Source organism: Sycon ciliatum, chromosome 1, assembly GCF_964019385.1.
Source record: "Sycon ciliatum chromosome 1, ocSycCili1.1, whole genome shotgun sequence".
Taxonomy (NCBI): Eukaryota; Metazoa; Porifera; class Calcarea; order Leucosolenida; family Sycettidae; genus Sycon; species Sycon ciliatum.
The window spans coordinates 3319810-3342869 of record NC_088643.1 but is presented as its reverse complement, the minus strand read 5'-3'; the positions used below and the strand labels follow the sequence as shown (position 1 = coordinate 3342869).

The following is a 23060-nucleotide window of genomic DNA, read 5'->3' as shown; positions in this document are numbered from 1 at the left end:
TAGATAGTAGATACACAGTAAAACCTGTCAAGGCGACCACTCGGATAAGGCGACCACCTGTCCCAGACGACCACTACTGCCAGGACCAAGGGATGCCTTTCCAGTGAAATGACCCTGGATAAGGAGACCACCTGCTTACAGAGACTACACTTTGAAGGTCCCTTGAGCGGTCGTCTTAGACAGGTTTCACTGTACTCGTACTCGGTACGCACAGTGCAATGTATGTACGTACATACATTGCACTGTGCTGGTATACTGCCCTCATGCGATGACGCAATTATTATTATTATTTTGCTTGTTCGCGTTGGCATCAACCTGCATAAAGCAGGTATATAGCCTTCGCTTAAGCTGCCATAAAAAAGAAAGCTCATCCTAAGCGAGAGGGCTAGAGGGAAATATAACGATAACGAGATACAGAATACAAAGAAATCCAATGAGTTCAACGTACAATTCAAAACAAGAAAGAAAGGAAAGAAAAACAGAGCCGAATCTACCGATTGATCCATCAATCGACAAAGGGGACTAATCCGTTAGTGTTGCAAAGTAGAAGCTGATTATAGTTGCAGATCTCCAGGCCAGGGCCAGCATATTGCCGATTCTGGATAGGTCTCCGCAGCATTTGATGTGGTAATTATCATAATGTTTGATAAAATTGTTAGAGTATCTAGTATCTAGAGTACCAAGTATCTAGTATCTAGAGTATCTAGTGTAATTGTATCCGTTATTATTGTTAAAAGGGTATCTAGTGTAATTGTATCCGTTATTATTGTTAAGGGTATCTAGTGTAATTGTATAACTTCAGCCATTACACACAGCACACATTAGTTCCTTCCACTTTGGACGATCCTGGGCGAGCTGCCTCAGTGCAACTAGATCCTCGTGTGATGTGAGGGAGTTTGTGGATCTGGAATTTTTCAGGTCGTTGTTGATGGATCGCGGGAGTGTTGTTCTCGGGCGGCCTCGGAACCCTGACGGCCTGAGCTTCCTGGCTGAAAGTATGCTGCCATAGCCTGCTGGACCGGGGATGAGGTGTCTAGTCGAAGCATGTGGCCAAACATGCTTCGATGACGCAATGCCACAAGATATCCGACGTCATCGTACTGACGCGTATGTTTGATTGATGTTCCCTTTCTGTTTCAAATCATCAAAGCAAACTTTCTTTGAAAATAATTCCTTTCCATCTGCCATGAGTTCCTTTTCCTACATTTTTTCCTTGGGTTTCGTCGCATATCCTGGTGTCCAGCTTTAGTTTAGGGCACGTGTGTATGAACTTGGAAGACATCAGTGTCCTATTTCACTTGCGAAGCCACCCAGGAGCAGGGGAAAGGACTGCGTTTGGCAACAGTGCTTTCAAGCTGTGAATTGCATGTGGAGTGTGCAGGGCATTTGCCTTGCTTGAAAAAGGTCCCTGGCACAGAGGTAGTAACGACACTTTCTAAGCGCTCTGCCTTCTAGCATTGTGTTCGGTGTGGATCGCAGTCGGAGGACTTTGCCAATGGGCCTGGTTATAACAAAATAGCCTTTGAGACTGCGTTATTAGCACGTGTCTACATGATGCCAAACGAGCCGAAACGAAGCTTCTCTGTCCTGCTGCCAGTGGTACTAGTGTCATGGCTGGGCGCTATCCTTCCAGGATGTGCCGGTGTGACGCTGAAAGACGTATCCAGTAGCTCCGGCCTGTCCAACATCAAAGGCTATGTGGCGGCAGTGGCTGATATAAACGGGGATCACTTTGCTGATCTGCTGGTTGTTGAGGGCAGTGGTACGTACTGACTGCCATGCTCTGTGCCTCTGGCAACTGCATAGAGACAATGTGCAACTGTAGTTTTCATATCATGCTGTTGATAATAAATCAGAATGATCTGATTGACTGTGTAGCTCCTACGAGGGAAAGAACTGATGAGATCTGAAGCTGTGTTCACAACTGGCGCTTGTACGCGTGAAACCACATGTTGGGAACGCGCCGAAATGGAAATTGCGACAGGTTCCATTTTTCAGCGCGTACCGGTGTACATGCTAGTCCCTTTGACTGGCGGCGTCAACAAATTAGTACTCGACGGCGCAACACGCCCTAAATACGACTCGAATTGCTGTTTTTTTTTTGTGAAAGGCTGAACGCGCGTTTGGACACGCATGAACCGCAAGCGTACTGCATCCACGCGCCAGTTGTGAACACAGCTTTAATGGTCGAAACAGTGCTGTAGGGAGTAAAATCTTACCTGCAATATCTACAATTTGGAGTCCTGTTGCTGGTGTGAATGGGGTCGGCTAGAGAGCACATGAGGTGGAGGTGGAACTGATTGACTGTTTAGCTCCACACAAATTTATGCAAAGCCCATGAACACCAACTCCGTCCCCACGGAATAAGCCCACGGCGTATTGCCCAAGTATGGAATGTATCAGTAGTCGACGTGAGCACACTGGGATTAGGAATGTACTGTTCAACACCTTACACGACCATGCCCAGGTGGCTGTGTGAAGTGTTCATGGTACAAACTATGTCAGTACGGAATGGGCTCATACTGTCCGTGGCTTCTGTTACGGGCAGTGCTCGGTCCCAGCCTACCCAGATCTTGGGAGTTTAACTGTATTTGTATTGTGATTAAAAGTTGCATTTCTCTCCTCTCGGCACTGCTATCAAGCTTTTCTGTCGCATTTAAAATTTGCCCCCGGAATGATGGATACACCTTTGAAGTGCTGTGTCATAATGTTCAACCCAACAAACTTACAACAACGTGTATCCTCGTCTTGTTTTTGCCCGTCACTTGAAGCATTGCACTGATGTGTAACTTTGGTGGGCCATCTGTCTAGTTTTTGTTTGTGTTTGTACGTGCATACGCATGTGTGTGTGTGTGTGTGTGTGTGTGCGCGCGCGTGCGTTTGTGTATGTGCATGTGTGTGTGCAATATTTGCTTCTTGTATCTGCTGTCAGACTGCACAGTGTTGGTATGGAATGATGGGCACTTTGCAAAGATGGTCACTGTTCACAGGTATGCTGCAGATCGCTGTCTTCTACTGAAGTAGTCGTATTTATTTATTTATTTTATTTATTTATTTATTCACAATCACGTGGCACTAGCCAATGAAATGGTGATGTGGGCGATAGCCAGCCATGGCGGTAATACAGCTAGAGGGGGGGGGGGGGGGAAAGAAAAAGAATGAAAGGGGAACTGAAAAGCAAAAGAAGCTAGGGCAGGGCTGGATATCAACTAGTATGTTGCATTCTGCAGTAGCTGTGTGAATGTATTGTAACATTGGCAGGATTTTAGATGTTGTGGGAGGAGAGACCAATGGCGGTAAGCAAGGAAGAGAGGAGATGTTTGCATAGAGGCAGACCGCGCAATAGGGAAGCGGAGAGAGTTTCTGGTGCGCATGTCTTGAGATTGAGCAAACCAGCTTAGGCAGGAGAGAGCATGAAGAGGAGCAATGCCCAGCTTAATTTTATGAATTGTCTGGCATGCCAAAAAACGCACGCGGACCGAGAGCGGCACAGCAGAAGCAAGGCGGTATAAGTCTGCGCTTGGAGTCAGGCGAGGAAGCCGAAATAATATTTTCAAAAGACGCCTATGCATAACTTCGAGTCGAGCAATCAGTGTTTTAGAAATGCCAGCCCAAATTATGCAGCAGTAATCAAAAATAGGCAGAATGTAAGATGTGTAAATAACATGGCGACAGTCGGTGTGGAGGTGGGTGATGTGTGATGAGAGAAATCCCATTACTGAGCTAACACGGCTGTCTAAATTTTCGATCTGGGATTTCCAGGTTAAGTGTTGGTCAATAATGACGCTATGTTGTTCTCTCTCTCCTCTCTCTCTCTCTCTCTCTCTCTCTCTCTCTCTCTCTCTCTCTCTCTCTCTCTCTTCTCTCTCTCTCTCTCTCTCTCTCTCTCTCTCTCTCTCTCTCTCTCTCTCTCTCTCTCTCTCTCTCTCTCTCTCTCTCTCTCTCTCTCTCTCTCTCTCTCTCTCTCTCTCTCTCTCTCTCTCTCTCTCTCCTCTCTCTCTCTCTCTCTTCTCTCTCTCTCTCTCTCTCTCTCTCTCTCTCTCTCTCTCTCTCTCTCTCTCTCTCTCTCTCTCTCTCTCCTCTCTCTCTCTCTCTCTCTCTCTCTCTCTCTCTCTCTCTCTCTCTCTCTCTCTCTCTCTCTCTCTCTCTCTCTCTCTCTCTCTCTCTCTCTCTCTCTCTCTCTCTCTCTCTCTCTCTCTCTCTCTCTCTCTCTCTCTCTCTCTCTCTCTCTCTCTCTCTCTCTCTCTCTCTCTCCCCCCCGCCCCCAGGCGCCGCACGTGACGAGTTTCTGGAAGTGGGGAAGAGGCCAAATGCTATAGAGTTCTTTGTTTGAAGTAGTGTGTGTGTGTGTGTGTGTGTGTGTGTGTGTGTGTGTGTGTGTGTGCGCGCGCGCATGTGTTTGTGTGTGTATGTGTCTGTGCATGTGTACGTGCATGTTTGTGTTATCAGCACTGGCACTATCCACAGTGTGTTGCCAGCTGACTATGACGGCGACGGGAAAGTCGATGTGCTGATCTGTACCCAGTCACAGCAGGCCGTGAAAGAAGAGGGTTTCTATGGAGAAACAATGTACTCACTGCATGTACACTGGGGTACCAACATGACAGGTAACCATAGTAATCATTGTAACCATAGTAACGAGTGCTAGCCACTGTCCGTGGACACTCGGCTAGTTTCTTGTCCGATTTTTAGGGGAGAGTCTGAGACCGGTGTGGAGTGAAAATGCCTTCCTTGCACGATTGCTTTGTCACCACTCTTTCGTGTGTGTGTGTGTGTGTGCGTGCGTGCGTGTGTGTGTGTGTGTATGTGTGTAAGCTGCTATGGCTTCTGCTGTAGCATCGCTATCATCGCCTCCGGCGATGGGCGTCCAATGGTGTGTGTGTGTGTGTGTGTGCTGAAGTAACAATGTATGTACATTGAAACCTGTCCTGAGACCACCCAATGATATGCACGGACGATGGGTTGTTGACAGGGGTCTTTCTACACAAATCACAATGCATGGTGTGGTACCTAGGTTGACTGCTCACTCAAGACAGGTGGCCTCGAAAGACAGGTGGTGTCTAAAGATGGGTGGCCTCTAAATATGGGTGGCATCTAAAGTCTAAAGACAGGTTGTAATATGATTATATTGTGCATTGTGTGAAGTTGATAAACAGTATGTATGATTCTGTTCCTCTTGTTCGCTTGTGTTGCGCTGTAGGCTCACCCAAGTTGGTAGCCGAATCTGCCTTGGCTCCACCAGCCCTCCTAGAGTAAGCCAGTTCACATACACCATTATCATCATGATTTCTAGTTGAACTTTGACTTCTGAGTGGAATGGATTTCTTGCACTCTAAAAACCGGCCTTCTGTTCAACTTTCCTGAAAGCTCGTCTGCTTTGCCAATCTCTGGATCCCAGTACAGTACTGTTAGACATGTTATTATAACGAGTCGCAAATTTAACGATCGTCCAAAATTCATAGGTTAACGAGAAGATATGTTAACGATCTTGCAGTATTCCGGCATATCCACACACAACATATATGAAGCAGTACAGCCTCAACGGATCTTGTTATAACGAAGAAATGTCATCCGTTAAAACGTTAGATTTACTTCCTCGTTATATATATACATGTCTTACAGTAGTCGAGAAATAATTTGCGAAATTCGAAATGCAAATCCTCTCTAGTGTTGCTGCTAGCCGGGCATTCAAATTGTCCTTATCAACTTTTCAAGAAAATGTTTTTAGAAGGAATTTGTTGAAGCATCCCGATAAAATGGTTCCTGTCAGCAGCTGCAGTCTTGCTAAACGGCACTTTTGCTTGCATTGCTACTACGGAACATCTCCACAGTGCCGGGTGTGTCCTAGCACTACGGAACATCTCCACAGTGCCGGGTGTGTCCTGGCACTACGGAACATCTCCACAGTGCCGGTTGTGTCCTGGCACTACGTACATGTATACATGACGTTGCAATGTGCGAACGTCTGATTTTTTTAAGAATCGTAACATTGTGCTCTGTTTACCTTTCTGTTGCAGTGTGAATCTTGATCTACTTCCCGACATTGTCATTCCCATGGCCGGTCAAGTCATAGTCTACTGCAGCAGTACAAGGTATGATGGCGGCTTCCAGAGTGGGATTTTAATTGTACAATGGGCACTATCCTATTGGATTGCTCTGCTGCAGGCTGCTGCTCCAGCACAGCACATTGTTTGCTTGCTGTTGGTTGCCTGAGCGGCAGGCGGCTCCCACAAGAATGCCTCTGAAAGCAGCTCACAATGCACAGATGATTGTCCATCAGAAGGATGCCTCTTGAAAGGGCACCGGGGAATGCCCCCTGCATTTAATGTAGGGGGGGGGGCATGTAAGCCCACCGTACCGTTATAATATGGCAAGATTTATACGTTTTATGAATCTTATCACATAACGGTGCAATGAGCTTACAGTCGATCAGTGCATCGATCTGTCAGCTGTGAGTGGTCGAGATGAAACATGCTTGCTTCGTCTAGTGCTAAGCATGGCCCTCCAATGCCATTTGCTAGTGTTGTTGGTCAAGAATTCAGTGTGTGCATGCTTGGATGCACGGCGTGACAAAGAAGCATACCGGTACATGCCTGTGTGTTCGCAAGCTAAGTTGCTAATTACTTGCAAAAGTGCTCGATACTGGGAGAGCAGAGCAAAATGACACTGCAATGGGTCGAGGCTATATTTTCGTTATCACTCTGAGTTTTGTGGCCCACCGTCAGACAGCAGTTCTGTTGCAGACTTGTGTCATGCCTGTTGTTTGCGTGTGTGTGGGTACGTGTACGTATAACGCAGGCATAGTTTCGAAGACTGCTCGTCCCAGCTGGCGACCAGTACTGATCATCCTGTGGACAGAACGCCGGCTCTGATCTACTCAGATGACACTCCGGGTAAGAGTCTGGTGTTTAAATATTGAAAGGTCCAAAGGTGTATGTGTGTGTGTATATGTGTGTGTGTGTATGTGTGTGTGTGCCCGTACATGCGTGCGTGTGTGTGCACATGTGCATGTGCATGCAGATTTGGGTATGGATCTCACTGCGTGGGTGTGGACGTACGCCACGCATTCTTCATGAGTTCATGCTATCTTGTACTCAGTCTGCACTGCTTTGCTGCTGTTCTTGTTTCTGCTCGCCTACATGACAGTGATATCCAGCTTGAGCTACAATGACTCTACTAACTCCATACTACTCAGTGCTTGGCAAGCAACAGAGGTGAGTTACTCCACACTTACGCAATGCAGTACTACGCTTGTAACCTGTAGGCTGTATGCTGGCAATACGATAATGCGCAGATGTGATTTCCCATCGGAGAGAGAAGTTAATGCTGTCATCATGTTATAGTCTTCTCATTTCTCTCTCTTTTCTGTTGCTTTTAATCTGGCATTGCATACACAATGTGAGCAGCTCCGTGGTCTTTTGTGTTATGTTCTATGCATACCAACATGTTAAATGATGAGAATTATTCTTTCTTTGTATGCAGATCAAGCAGTGGATGCCCATCACGGACAGCTCAAACTTCCTCCCGGCCGCCGAGATCAGTCTTGTTGGCATGGAGACGTGGCAGGATATGGGTACGATATTCCAATACTTGGTGGTGGTGGTGGTGGTGCTGCTGTTGCTCCTGTTGCTGTTGCTGGTACATGTACTGCCACTGTTGCTGCTGCTGCTGTTGCTCCTGTCATCGTCATTGTCGCTGCTGCTGCTGCTATGCTGTTGCTGTGATTGCAGGTTTGACTCCCAAACTTCAAAATGTGCAGTATGCCTAGTACTGCCTAATGCTGTGGTGACGGTGCGGCAGATAATTCCAGTGCTGCGGTGACTCTATGAGGCCAGGACATAGATATTTGTTCATTGTGGTGTTGTGTTTGATGCTCAGATCTTGATGGGAGTTTGGATTTGCTAGTTCCTGTTTGCTGGGATGCCGCCTGTCACAACAGCAGTATTCTGATATTGTTCACAGTGAGTACATACCCTGGTGCTGCTGCTGCTGCTGCTGTTGTTGTTGTTCACAGTGAGTACATACCCTGGTGCTGCTGCTGCTGTTGTTGTTCTTATGTGCAAACCCGATGCGGCAGCCAAACCGCAAATCGGACAAAACATTTCCACTAAGACCCGATCAGGGTGGCCAGCAAGCTCTACACTAAATGCATCAATATTTATTGGTGTGAAGATTGAGTTTAAACTTAAAAGAATTAGCAGATGTGGAAATAGAGTTCTCACGAACTAATGACGGCTGTACAGGAGTGCGTTGAGGCCGAAACGATTGCCCATTTTGCCTTAACAATTAACCAATAACACTAACGATCGATTTATTGATTTTACCGATTTTCCGAACAAGTTTTATACATGTCATGTTGGACATCAGTATACGGCAAAAACAAAATTTGTTCAACTATGTACAGGTACGTACGGGTGAAAGATCCACACAGGCCCAAAAAGACCAAAATGAAATTTGCAACGTGACAGTATAGCAGTGTTCCTCTGCCATTAGGCATGAACGATCAGTCCTCTGTCTTCTACAATGGAGAAGGGTCGACTAGAATCGACAGGCCAGTCGATGATCGACTCCGTCAACATGCCTGAGCGCCTGCTGTCGCACGTTCGCAAGTTACCTGTGCTGAAGAACGACATGGCAGGCTTCGTTCCAGCACTGGTCGTCGCATTGTCACTGCACTCAACATTGCTGGTAGTTGTCGTTGCTGTCGACTGGGTTGCTGGTCCTTTCCCTACCGCAGCGGCGTACAGGTCTTTATGAGCAGAAATCAGGCGCTAGAACAAATTGGTTGTGCCGCTTTGACGGACGAACTCGCGGCTGCACAAATTGCATCTCACTACGCTTTCAGCTTCCTCGAAATATGCCCAAGCTGGCGATCTCTTGGTCCAACTAACTTTCGCTTTTACAGGCGGCAGCAAAGTTTTTGACAAGAACTGAACAAATTAGAAGGCCGGCAGCCACACTCACAGTTTTGCTACAACCTAAAATTGTGAAGCTTTCCGGGTGTTACACTTTCCGGCTACGCTGACTAGTGCAGTGAATGCGCGGAATGTACGACTACGAGTACAGTACCCAAAAGGATCAAGCGCTAGCGCGCAATGATTGTACGGACCTACGGCTTCATGCACGTGTACTTCGACTTTCATGTACTTGTGCGCATGACGTGTGCATGATGCCATGCATGGTCTGCATGTACTGACGTCATGACCGCTCTCGCACTGTACAGTCATAATCGTTATCGATCATAACGATTATCGATTTCATCCATAACGAGTGATATACGAGTAATCGGTATAATGGTTTCGGCCCTTTGGGAATGTTTTTCTCCGCCTTTCCGCCTGTCTCTGCTTGGCGCTGGTCCTTTCTCCGTACCGCCTGGTTACAGCTGTATCTTGCATGCTTGGTTAGTACCATACCTTGGCTGAGGCTTAGTAAGCGCGCTGGACCCCTTTCGTGCCATGAGAGGACCTGCATCATAATATAGAGACTAGGCACCATGAGCCCTAGCCCTGCTTGTAGTAAACATTGCACTAATACTTTGAGATACCTTTATGCACGTATGGGGTAGTCTCGCCTGCGCATATGGGCGTACTCATGGTGCGACCTGACCTTTCCCTAGTACGGCTTCCTGCCATTGCATGCCCCATTGTTGCGCGCCTAGCCACGCGCATGGCTTTTTGCCTGCTGCTCGGTTGTTCGCGATAACTACGGTTTGCCGTACGCTGCAAACCTACATTTAACGAGAAGATATGTTAACCGTCCATAATTATCGACCTTTTACACGAAGAGAAAAATTTCGTTTATGGGTGGGTGGATCAAGGGGAGTTTCGTTTTGAAAATATTGAAATGAGAGACATCAAGGCATTCTTGCTGTCAAGTCAATCTGTTTTTCGTTCAGGGGGGTAGGTGGGTGGGGGAGGGTCAGGGGCGTCGGAAGGTATTTTAGTGTGGTACGGTCAGCCATCTGAAGCACAATTTCCTCGTGTGGCTGAGCCAAAGTTTTTGGAAATTTAGAGCCCAGATCAGTGTATTTTATTGCTCCACAGGGTATCTGGGGCAACAAGTGGTACGGTCAATACCGTACTGACCGTACAGTGTCCAACGCCCCTGAGGGTCCTAACTAAACTTTTTCGTTTCGTGAAAATTATCGATAATGCCGGGTAGCCCCTTATATTTACATGTCTTACAATATTTAACTTCTTGTGAAAGTATGCCCCTGGGCCTTACAGTGACTGTAACCAGAGTGGCAGTGAGTGTCTGCTTTAATGGCTGCTTGAATGCCTGCGTTAATTTCATTGAGCTGTCTTTTTGTCTGTGGCCGTTATCGCCATGTCATGATGCCATGGCTGGTAATTCAGTTCCATTTTTGACTCTTTCCTGCACTGATAAGGCCTTATTGGATGAAACGGTTAGCAATATGCAGCACGTAGAGGATTTTTGATTTTTTTTATCCTTACGTTGTCTGTCTGAAAAGTGTTTTAGACGGGACTTAGGGGTACGGAAGTAGAGTCTTTTTTGACCGTTGTGTGCCCTGTGTGTATGTATGTGCTTCTGTGTTTCTGTTCGTGTGCATGGCTATTTTCCTTGTAGCACGGGGAAAGTCCCTTTTCGGCTGCCAGCATGGTAAGGACTGTCATGTGACTTTGTAGCTAACGTTAGCTTAGAGCTGTTGTTGTTTGCCGCACTACCCCTGCAGCTTGTGTTGTAATAGCGGTGTGACGCGCAGCAGCGTAGCAACGGGACATCTCAATTGCTTCCCAGATTTTGCTTAGCTGAGAAACGCCTGAAGTGGATTTGAATTTTCTGGCCACCCTTGCCTTTAATTTAGTTCTGTTGGAGTCCTGTTGCTGGTGTGATGAATGAGGTCAGTCGGAGAGCGCATGTGGTGTGGAGTTTGAACTAGATTTTAAAAATGATGAACAGGCTGCTTATCCGCCTGACCATCTGCTCATCCTCCTGACCATCTGTGCCTTGTTGATACAGAGACTCTCGCTCTGCTATCTAGTATAGAGTGGTTCCACATCTCTGTCACATGACCATACAGGGCAGCCATGCAACATGGTTTCTAATCCACTCAACCCCTGCATTATACATGGGTCACATGACGTCGGCCATGTTGGTTCCACTGTCCACATGCCATGATCACTTTCTACATAAATTTAGTCACATGACCAAGATGTCAACAGTCAACACCACTCTATACCACCTGACCTGTGACCTCACATCCAGCTGTTCTTCTTGTTGCTGGTGTGTCTGTGTGTAGCGTATGACATCGGTGAACCTGTGGATGATGTCGCCAAGCCTGCGTCTGGATAGTAGCACGTTGCTGCCTGGTCCTGAGTCGCTACTACTGCCGGGTATTCGCTGTGGAGATCTTGATCTGGATGGGTTTGTGGACGGTGTTATTGTGGGGTGAGAAGATGATTTATACTTGCCGTGATGTGATGTGAACTTGTACTTGTACTTCTAATCTGGTCTGTGTACATGTAGGTCAACCTATCCATTGGTAGTAGGCATCGTTGATAGTGATACGATGTAGAATTATGTTTGTCACTCGTTGCAGCCAGCTTGCTATACGATTATATCAAGAGTGCATAAACAAGAGTATGCAACTGTGGTTATGGGTCAGTGCGCGGCGCGCTGCCTTCATTACGTAACTTGCCTTGATCACGCTCTGAAAGCATGCATTCAAACTCACAATTTCTCGTACGAGCCCATCCGTTTTTGTTCGATTCGTTCCAGTATCTACGCGATCTCTAAATTCTGGCGCGTGAACTCCAGTTCCGTACGAAAGTTCATTTCAAACCAGAGGGAAAGTGTGGTGTTTGATTGTCCGCAGTGCGCGGACTGCAGCTGAATGATGTAATGAAGGCAGCGCGCCGCGCATCTGGCCCATAGAAAAGAGATCACAGTTGCATACTCTTGTTTATGGACTCTTGATTATATGTACATGTATGTTTTTTTGTAGAAAAGAAAAAAGGACCAAGAATCTACAAGTTACGCTATAATGTCCACTAGCACCACCAGTTACTAAACAATCAGCTCATGTGGTGTTAGTGGACAGTATAGCGTAAGTTGTAGATTCTTGGTCCTTTTTTCTTTTCTATAAATTTGTCCTTGGCTCTCCATCCGAGTTTGTTTTTGTGTAACTTTTTTTATGATGCTCATGGTGACTGTGGTGGCTGTGACTGTGGTGGTGGTGTTGGCGTGTGTTTTTCCTGCTCAGTGTTGACATGAACAATCAGAAACACACGGTGTTCCTGCACAACGAAGACTGCTCCTCGCACTGCGGCAATGGTGTCACACGCACCCTTGTCCCTCAGGTACAGTGCGCCTAGAATTACCGGTGTCTTTTCTTGACTGTTCATCATGCAGCTTTTGCAGTGCTGGTGGTGGGGGGAGGCTCTTTCCTGGGCCACTGCTTGTTCAGTCACTACACCTTCAACGCAGCATGCATTCATCATGATTGCATAATTAGTTACAGTCCCACCTCGCTTAACCGCACACATCCGTTTTCCACTAAAATATCCGGATGGGCGAGGGAACCGGATAGCCGAACACCGGTTATTCTGGATGGCGAGGGATTCAGATAAAAAAAGGACCGGATATGTGAGGTCTGACCGTATCTGCCTTAGTAAGTTAGTTCTGTGCATGTCTCTTGAGTCTTAACCTAGGCACTTGCCCTCTGCTGTGACCATGAAGATGAGGCCACGAGAGGTGCAGAGGTGCATGGCTTTACTTGTACTACTGTAAAGCCCACGGTATTCATGCCACTGTGCTGTTGGGTACGGCCCTACCCAGTGCCAGGCTAGCTCACTTAACCACCTCACCGAGCTCTATTGGATGACCTGGTCCCTTGCACCGTTCACCCAGGTCTGTGTCCTGCCAGCAGCCGGTACTATTACCCCTGTCCTCGTCACCATTGTGTTGTCATGTTCGTTCTTGTCCATTCTACTCTGTGTGCAGGTGCTTGACATTGGCGGCCATGATGCCTTCGTTGCTAGTTTCTTTGACTTCAAAGGCGATGTGAGTACAGCTAGGAGCAACTCACAATGATTCGTTGATTCTGTTCTGCCATGTGTTCCCTATTCTCTTCCCTTCTCAGGAACGTCGGAAGATATTTTCTGGTAACACTGTCAGACCCCTGAAGTACAGTATATACTCCTGGCTTCTCTGAAAAACTTCGAGATTTCGAGTCTAAATCAGTGCCTTTTATTGATTCACGGGTACCTGGAACAAATAGTGGTACTGTCAATACCGTAGTGACCGTAGCGTGTCCGACGCCCCTGCTCCCCTGCTTCTCTCATGACAATTACCCCACCCCATCTCACCTATCACCTTGTATTCTTCAGGAGACTCTCTTTGATGAGCATCCGTTTGCCTTTGGGGAATTCTTGAAATGTCAATGTCAAGTTATGGTTCTGTACACATGATCAAGCTATGGTAACGTGCACCGCTGCTCCACCTGCATGGTAGACGTGTGTCCTAGAGCTGGGCTGCGGCTGCGTATTGTTGTGTGAAATGGTCCCTTTAGTAGGCATCTTCGCTCTACAACTACTTGAACTAGTCTACGGGTTGCGCATTGAAATGATGTAATGCTACTGTGCCGGTTGCTGTGCTGTTATTTAATACAGCTTTGCTCCACTTGTGCTCTGCGGTGTGTGCGCGCGCTCGGAAGGGGGGGGGGCTTGCACACGTGCTCATGCGTGCGTGCACTCGTGGGTGGGCGGGTGCGCACGGACGCGCATGGCCGTGCGTGCTTGGTGTGTTTGGACAGTTCGCAGACTCGCTTTCTCGATTATTGCAATTGCCATATCCGTGATGTAGCTGTATGCTCTCAGGAATGCTCATTGTCACGTTTTGTCTATGGCTACAGGGCATTCCTGACTTCCTGCTCAGCACCAGAAACGCGTCCAACAGCTCGGTGGGAATTCTCCAGCAGAGCAACGTCGAGCGCAACGCCTTTGTCAAAGTTGTCGGTACGTGTGCAATGTAGTGGTGTACATGTATTGCTAGTCACAGCTGCTTCTGAGATACCGGGACCATTCAGCGCCGAGACACCCGGATAAGAGAGGCTCCATTGTAGTGCTATAAATCCAGAAGATTTGCCATGAATTCTTAAGTCACAATTAATAGTAAGAACTCAGATTTATACAAAAGAGAAAGACCAAGGAACTACAAGTTACGCTATACTGTCCACTAACACCACCAGTTACTAAACAATCAGCTCATGCGATAACATCGCACGACACTGACCGATGGTACTGACGTTCTACAACTAACTGGCTAACAGCTCTAGCACATCTTGGATGCGCACTCCAACAGCCTTCCGACTTGGAAGGTTCTAAGTTATAGAAATAACATAAGGAGGGGAAGTACTCAGATAGTACTCAGATGGTGCATCCTTCTTAATTGATTCAGCCTTACTGATACGTTGGCGACAAGTGTCGATACAACGGTTGACGTGAGCAGAGCATTCGATATCTCGAGCTTTGTCTGTAAGCTTACTGAACTTCTTCAAGAGGAAGTCTTCATAGCATTTACCAGAAATCTGCTGTTGAAAAGCTGTCAATCTCCTATTCTGTTCATTGAGGATCTTATCACTTGTAGTTATACAAGATAAACACCAGGTGACATACCGTTCGAGGTCCTCAGGAAGCGGTTTGGAGAAATCATCAGAAGCGGCAGGAGGTAAAGGAGCTTGAGTCGTAGAGGTGAACGTGCCGTCGTCGTCGTCTGGGACGCGACTGCGCTTGGCTGCCGATTCACCTGTGTCCGTTGAGGGAGCGGTAGGCCGGCGCAGGCCAAGCGTATGGCCACCGCATTGGGGAGTTGCCATAGTTTGAGAAAACGGCTTTGAGGGAGGTCTAAAGTGACAAGATTGAGGGAGGTAGGCTCCTCCTACACAAAGCACTCATTTTCATTCACAAAGTCATTTGCAGTTGTTTTACTGGCCGGTTTCATACTTCAAAGAGTAATCACCAGAGTGATAGACAAATGACAAAGTAACACAAGTTATGCAAGAGCGGGCGAACTGTAATTGTACAAGTGGGCCGCCAAAACGCCAGGGGCCCCAAGAGCAATGGGAATCTATTCTACGGTGTAGATATTGAATCTACGGTGTACCAGGCAAGAATTGCAATGTAGGTGTGTAGGCATGCAATATGTTGTACTTATAGTACTAGTGTGCGTATTGTGATAAACGTAAACATGCAGGCATGCAAATGCTGTACTATACTACTACTACTAATGTATGTATTGTAAGTTTTGGCAGTGTCAAGTTTTGGCATTGTCAAATTTTGACACTGCCAAGATAAGAACGAGTTTTATTTGTGCCGGCACACCTCTGGTCCCGGCACATGCTTTCAGCGTCATCATTCGTGTGTTGTTTTTGAACAGAGTTAGCAGCTTGCGTGTTGTTGTTGTTGTTGTTGTCGTCGTTGTTCTTGCTGTTCTTGCTGTGTGTAGTGACAAGCTGTGTATCGACGAATACGTGTGTATCCTGGGTGAGTGCCAGTAGTACTGTACATGTCGTTGGTTGACAGCATGAAACAAAGGTGGAGGACACCGTTGACAGCATGAAACAAAGGTGGAGGACACCGTTGACAGCATGAAACAAAGGTGGAGGACACCGTTGACAGCATGAAACAAAGGTGGAGGACACCGTTGACAGCATGAAACAAAGGTGGAGGACACCGTTGACAGCATGAAACAAGGTGGAGCACACCGTGTTCAGAAACAGTTGTTTCATGCTGTCAAACCAACAACATGTGTGAACTAAAACAAGGTTTGCCTAATACTAGAACGGGGACATGCACGGACTAGCTGGGAAGACGATGTGTTCGTGGCACCACACTGCTGAGATGATAGGTATTCTAAAGGCCGATTCATACTTCATTTCGCGCACGGGAAACGCGTCGCATCGCGAAAAAGTTGATCTGAGCTCAACTATTTCGCGTACGGGAAAGCCATCGCGCGACGGACGCGCGATGACTTTCCCGTACGCGACATGAAGTATGAATCGGCCTTAAGCTGATTGTACCATCATTCTCGAGTACCTGGAGTTTTGTATCTTCATTACTATTCATCATTCTCTAGTAGTTTCTCGGGCTTCACTTTAGTGTCCCTGTTTTGTCAGTTTTTAATGAGTCAAAATCAGCTGCAGGCAAGTCCGAACTTAGGGTTGTGTTCTGTCTGAAGTCACCAATGTTGGCTGTGTCTCCGCTCCCCATCCTGTACCTGTTTGTGTCACCAATGATGCATGTGTTTGACGTGTTACTACATGATACAAGCCATATATCATGCGTACTGCCAGTCACATCCTTCAGTGCATGTCAGGGGCGTCGCACACGGTACAGTCACTACGTTATTGACCGTACCACTATTTGGCCAAAGTACCCTGTAAATCAAGAAAATGCACTGATTTGGGCTCTAAATTTCCAAAATTTTCGGCTCAGCCATCCCTCCCCTACGAGTGAATTGTACTTCGGATGGCTGACCGTACCACACTAAAATACCTTCCGACGTTGCCCCTGCATGTAGTTATATTTCCTCTTTCTCTCCCTCTTTGTTTGCTGCTGTAGCCTGGGACAGCTGTAGTCGGCACACGCGTGTCGTATAGCATGGCACAGCAGAGGTTGAACGACGTCACATCTTCGAATTGTAAGGGCTCAATGCACACACATACACACACACACACACACACACACACACCCACACACACGCGCACACACTCGCGTGCACACACACACACACACATGCACAATTTTCAAATCATTACATCTTTTTTAAAAGACATGAATTTAAAATGGTGGTGTGGAACCAGTTTTAAGTCTTCTGGTGTTGTGTAACGGCAAAGTGCACTGCATTCTGTGGTCAGGCAGTGTGCCTACGTGTATCTTTACTTCTTGTTCTGTTTTGTGATGACTTGCATACTCCAGTACCACTGCTATCTCAGGTCGGTACCATGACACTGCAAATGCCATCGGTGATCGTAGGCTTAGGGAGACCCATCACCTATGTTCGATCAATGTCGGTTGCCTTGCCATCGTTCCCTGGACAGGTATGCGCCTGACTATAGCTTGTGGCACTTTTAGTGTTGCTGCTGCTGCTGCTTCTGTGTGTGTGTGTGTGTGTGTGTGTGTGTGTGTGTGTGTGTGTGTGTGTGTGTGTGTGTGTGTGTGTGTGTGTGTGTGTGTGTGTGTGTGTGTGTGTGTGTGTGTGTGTGTGTGTGTGTGTGTGTGTGTGTGTGTGTGTGTGTGTGTGTGTGTGTGTGTGTGTGTGTGTGTGTGTGTGTGTGTGTGTGTGTGTGTGTGTGTGTGTGTGTGTGTGTGTGTGTGTGTGTGTGTGTGTGTGTGTGTGTGTGTGTGTGTGTGTGTGTGTGTGTGTGTGTGTGTGTGTGTGTGTGTGTGTGTGTGTGTGTGTGTGTGTGTGTGTGTGTGTGTGTGTGTGTGTGTGTGTGTGTGTGTGTGTGTGTGTGTGTGTGTGTGTGTGTGTGTGTGTGTGTGTGTGTGTGTGTGTGTGTGTGTGTATGGCTTGTTACAATTCGCATCATTTGGACTGCGTAGCTTTTGGAACCGAGATGTTTTTGGCAAAAGTAGTGGTCATTCAGATATTCTTATGTGTACATTTACTTAGGTAGGTTTTGCCTCCAACCACATGCTGGTTTAGCTAATAAGGTAGTCTGTTGAAGGCAGTCTGTTGAGACCTACAGTCCATTCATTGGAAACTGGCACCCTAACTTTTTGGTGTCTCCCACACATAGTTGTAGGTATCGTGAAAACAACAGTACATCCTGCATTGTGTGACCCGTGCAATTACTCCTTGCTACATTTGAGGCCAGAAAAGTCCAAGAACAGGGAAATAGAAATTCAGTCAGGTTTTACAAAATTAGGACAGGTATGCCATGGCAAAATGTATGGAGAATCAGGTCCAAAACCCAGATTTTTGAGATTTAAAGTGGGTTTTTGATCCTCAATTCGGCCCAAATCCGACTTTCAAAAGCCAGCGGGCCAGTTTCCGATGAATGGGCTGTACATGTACAAGTCAAGTTTCCGCTCAGTAAGCTGTTTGTCTGTGTGCACGCATTCCCTCCTGTGTATGCATGTGGTTTACTGGTTACAGCAGAGCTTATCACACCAATGGCCCGCCATCATTCCAAACTCCAAGGTCCTCATCGTTGCTAATCCAACCGATCAGCCGACGAAGTAAGCACTCGCAAGTCACTTTTGAAACCACTGTCAGGTCTTTGTCTGCTTCCGTCTTATGTAGCCATGAGGTGCTGATCTGCTCTAGTGTGCCATCTATAATTGATGTCTACCCATACCGCACACTGGCGCGTTTGTCCGACTTTGGAGGATTGCTGCTTATCTTTCGTGATTCAGTCGTGCACTGTTCCCGGGCCCCCGCCAGGGTCCACTTCACGAAAACGTAACAGCAAGGAGTTTGAACGGGGTGGGGGCATTATTAGGATGCTCCACGAACCCAATGAATTGTTGGCATTGTCGGATTTCATGATAGTGCATATCTGGCTAGTTTGACCATGTTGACAGTGGCTTAATTTTGTCAAGCGAAGAATGCAGTGATTTTCAAGAGTACATAGGTACAGCCAATTTATCCATAATGATTGGTTTTTGATAGATTCTCTTATTTCTAGCCGGTTATTTGGAAGAAATAATAGAGGAATATGGAGGTTTTGCATTTGAGTTCATGCATTCGTGTCAGGACAGTGATAAAGACACTATGCTCTGCTGTTTGTACACATGTACAACCAGTCAACGCCATGAAGATGTGAATTCTCTCTGCTGCTCCTCTCCAAAAAGTGATTTTTTGTCACTGAGTTTTACTTTCATTGGAGTGCAAACTTGAATGTAGAATTTGTCAGTTAGTGATTTGTTGATAAAAGTGGAGCAAACATTTCGTTACCTGCATGATTGTGTGTATAGCTTTTACACTATGTTTATTTGTGTGTGTGTGTGTGTGTGTGTGTGTGTGTGTGTGTATTTGTATGACAGATGGGAAGCACGGCTGTTGCTGAATGCCGGGCAGGCGGTGTGGCAGACGGCACTTGTCTTCACATGCACCTGTATCGTTTTAGCCCTGGCGTTCATCTTCCTTCATCGGCGTGAACAGGCAAGTGTACACAACACATGCATGCGTACATGTTCTGTTGCTGTACATACTCATGGCACCTATTCAGCCATCTTGTATTTATGTGGTCAATAGGGGCAAGGATGCCACTCTAGAATTCGATGTTATATTTGTAATACGAAAGTGGTTAAAGACCGAAAATCCCATTCACTGCACCCATGCTTCCCTCGTGCCAGTCCGTTCTGATGTACTCATCTCCCACCGCTTTAGTAGCTGCATCTGCACCTTGATCCTTGAGGGTGGTGGAGTTCCTACGGATGCGGAAAGCTCAGTCTCTAGCCGAGTCTCACGCGAACCGTGATTTTTTTGTAATGCCATACTGGCTTTGTTCATGTGTGTGTGTGTGTTTGTGTATCTGTACTGTACAGAAAGAGGACGAGTTGGAGCGGAAGGAGCAGTCACATCAGTTTCACTTTGACGCCTTGTAACAGCATTATTAGCAAGTTCCCGATGTAAGACTTCCTCAGTGTTAGGACCAGCAGTACTATCGTATCCTGTGAGTCCAGCCATCTTGAGATTTATATCATGCTTCTATAAGCATACTGTTGTGCCTAGAAACCCAGGATCAGTTATCTGATGACTGCCTTGCGGCATGAACGCTCGGAGTTACAACCAACCTGAACGTCCTCCGCTGAGTCCGCTATGTTCTAAGCTCTGTCTATGACATGGAGCACTCTCTGTAGCTCAGGGATCTCAGATTTATGATGCTGCTTCTCTATTATTTTTCAAAAGGTCCACAGAGGATCCACTTCGAAGTAGTTTCCATGGCACTGGCGAGGATCTAGTTGTCACGGCATTGATAGTTTGAATTTTTGAATTTGTCCGCACTTTCCCGAGTCACATGGTCCTATATTATCAGCCCACAGAACATCAGCAAAAATCTCAAAATAATTCTATCATTTTCTTATCCAGCGCGCCACACGGCCACAGGCCACAGGCTGTGTGACAGTGCAGCTGTGAGCACTGAGTGCCGGTCACTTACAGAATGACTGTGATCACAATGTGGCATGAATGCATGCAGCATAGTCCTGGTTTTATACTTGCGCAGATCAATCAAATTTAAAAAAAGTTTCTTCATTCGGGGCTGTGCCCTGGCACATGAACCTTCCATTGAAACTCACAATAAAAAATCAACACAGTCCGATTTATCACCCTAGCATAGCCGTTTCTAATTTACTACCATTTAAGATGTGTCTTTGACACTGTGTATGCTGCAAGCATTGTTATTGACTTCTCCATCCTGGGCCATGGACTGCTGCCCTGATAAATCTTATGGCGAGTCGTTCGTGTTTGCTTTGGCTTCAGATTTTGCAGATAGGCTTTTCGCTAGGCCTACATACCGCTCTTCATGCTTCACCGCAAGCGAATTATTTTTATGGCAATTATTGAGTTCTATGCGTGGTATAAAATATTTACAAAAAAAACTATGAAAAAAACTATGTGTGGTATTGTCTGTTAACCACCGGTTTCCTGTGAGATGTGAAAGTTAGACTCAGTACTACACTTGTAGTCTTTGTAATCGCCCGGGTCCGGGCGTTTTGTACCAGAGACCCCCTCCCCCCCCCCCCCCCTGTGTGCACGCTACTTTACAGCAGTGTGTCTGCTTTTTCTTATCACTAGATATCGCAGTGATAGGCTTTGAAATAGCTATATAGGACAAGGGACACATCCAGAGAAATGGTCCGCTGGAATTTAGCTGTGACTCAAAATGTCCTGCAAAACAATCACCAGGCAACTGATAACAGCTTTACAGCATGCTGTGTCAGCATCGGATAGCGGCAGCAATGCATCGCCGTCTGTTAGGGTATGGCCGAGCGGGATTGGGGATATCGTGTCCATATTGTTGGAAGCGTGCAGACCGGCAAGAAGCCAGAGAAGAGGGAGCACGTCTTTAGTGAGATGGAAAGAAAAAGAGACAGACGGAGACAGAGAGGTCATGTAGGTGCAGACCCAGGCTCATGTCTGGTGGTCATTTTGCTGATCACCACCGTGGATATACATACACGTTGTTGGAGCATTTGCTCGCAGTTGTCCTCAATCCTCATGCCGTGGGGTACAAGTACTTGGATTACATGTACTGCCTCTGGACATGTTCAGTGGTGATCATGACTATACAGACTGAACCACAATCATTACTTTGTTGTGCGCATTCGCCATTACATCATAATCTGCGACTCTGGCGGCGCATTGCACGTTAGCCTCCATATGATATACTGTGGCCCCATTATAATATTAATCCGGCACCATTTGTGGTATGGAGATTGTGCTGGATTAGGGAGAGTGTAGATTAGATTTATTGGTGCCGCGGGCATGAATAGGGCATTCTGGTCACTGAAAAGTGTGCTGCTTTATTGAGGGTGCTGGTTTATCAAGGCCCTGGAAACCTCGTTGAGTCCGACGGTTCCGGTCGGTTGTGCTGTAAAAGGTAACTGAACGACGTAAAATTGTGAAAGGCAGACCGATACATGCATCTGTCGATCTCTGTGCTCACACTCACAGATTATGTAGCTAGCTTGACCTCTGCTTGGCAACACGTGATGGAGTGTTTGTTCAGTGTTTGCCTTTTGAGGCTAGGCGAATGATGTCATTGTATTATGCTTTGCATGGAGTGGTGAACCATAGCGTGTGATGTCACCATGGTCTCTCCATACAACAACACCACCACCACCAACAACAACAACAACAATAACAACAACAACAACAACAAGCGGAAAGAAGCGATTCCGAATGGTTCGACTATGAATTGAGTAAAAAATACTAGTAGGTTGCAAGCAAATCATGACGAGTGCTGATTTCCTCGGCATGTCAGTTCCTGTACATGTACACAGCTGTGTTCATCTACTGTGCATCATGTTCATGTTGTTGGTTTCATTACAATGTCATGTCCTTGTTATTGATGATGTTGTTTGCATAGTGCTGTCATTGTTTTGCAATAGATACTGTATTACGCCGTGGTAGTATTGTTTCGTTCCGGTCGTGGATACACTTGGTAGTTTAGCATTTCTCAGATACAATACTGAACATTTTCTTCAATGGCCGAGAGCTCTGTCGCACCCTGTAATATTATGGTGGAGGTAATACGATACTGTAGCTGATTGATGAGTCCAAAATGGCCAACCTAAACGCTGTCTAAACTGTCCCTCCAGGAAATCGCGATTCCACGGATGCAACAAATTTCGCGATTTTGGCCCAAACCCGCGATTCTCAGCAAAATCCGCGATTTCCCGCGTTTTCTGTTGTTTTCTGCACTATATCTCACATTTTTTCCACTTTTCACGCAGTTATTTTCATGATTCTGTAGGTTATTTGTACAGTACGACTCTCGAGTAGATATACGATGCAACAAATTTCGTGATTTGGCCCAAATCCGCAATTTTCAGCAAATAATTCCGCGAATTCCTGGCAAGTTCTGCATCATTCCGCACTTTAAGTTCTGCATCATTCCGCACTTTTCGTCGCATTTTTTGTAACTTTCTGCCGCAATTTCTTGCGCAAGGTTTCGAGAGTTTTTTCCGCAAATTCCCGCAGGGACAGTCTAAAGCTTTGGAATCTGGAGATTATTGATGTGAAATTGTGCACATCAGGTTATCAGGTACAATAGTGTAACCATGGTAACAGTACTAACAAACCATCACAAACAATTGAAACATCTTTGCTGACGTCAATTATCATGATCAAGTCATTCGATTCAACATTCATCTGAGCTAGCTGAGGCACAGCAGTCAGCAGTGCTAGTGTGACACTGACATTACACGGTGCAGTCGTCCAGCACTTGGCAGGGGTACGCACTACGCGGCAGGAGTGGCTGGGATCGCGTGAGCAGATCGAATTAATAATTATTTTTGACTCGTTTCCCACGCACGTGGCTGCAGTCAGCTTTTCTTGCCTTGACTTGATCGCCAGCCGGCAGTCTG

General features: G+C 46.5%; 1 protein-coding gene across 2 annotated transcripts; it reads left to right on the top strand.

Moving 5' to 3' along the window:
• Positions 1 to 1140: 1140 nt before the first annotated feature.
• LOC135810107 (T-cell immunomodulatory protein-like) lies at positions 1141 to 20280 on the top strand. Of its 2 annotated transcripts, none has more exons than XM_065323582.1 (20): positions 1141 to 1762; positions 2933 to 2990; positions 4450 to 4607; positions 5201 to 5252; positions 6018 to 6092; positions 6799 to 6893; positions 7147 to 7214; positions 7483 to 7573; positions 7879 to 7961; positions 10588 to 10620; positions 11261 to 11409; positions 12224 to 12320; positions 12964 to 13023; positions 13874 to 13976; positions 15466 to 15503; positions 16581 to 16659; positions 16938 to 17059; positions 18124 to 18203; positions 19011 to 19128; positions 19515 to 20280. In XM_065323582.1, exons 1-20 carry the CDS (start codon positions 1552 to 1554, stop codon positions 19572 to 19574), a joined length of 1830 nt encoding a protein of 609 aa, XP_065179654.1. In that variant the 5' UTR covers positions 1141 to 1551; the 3' UTR covers positions 19575 to 20280. The 2 variants fall into 2 exon arrangements, with proteins under 2 accessions (XP_065179654.1, XP_065179646.1); XM_065323574.1 differs by having other exon boundaries at positions 18121 to 18203.
• The last annotated feature ends 2780 nt before the right edge of the window (positions 20281 to 23060 follow it).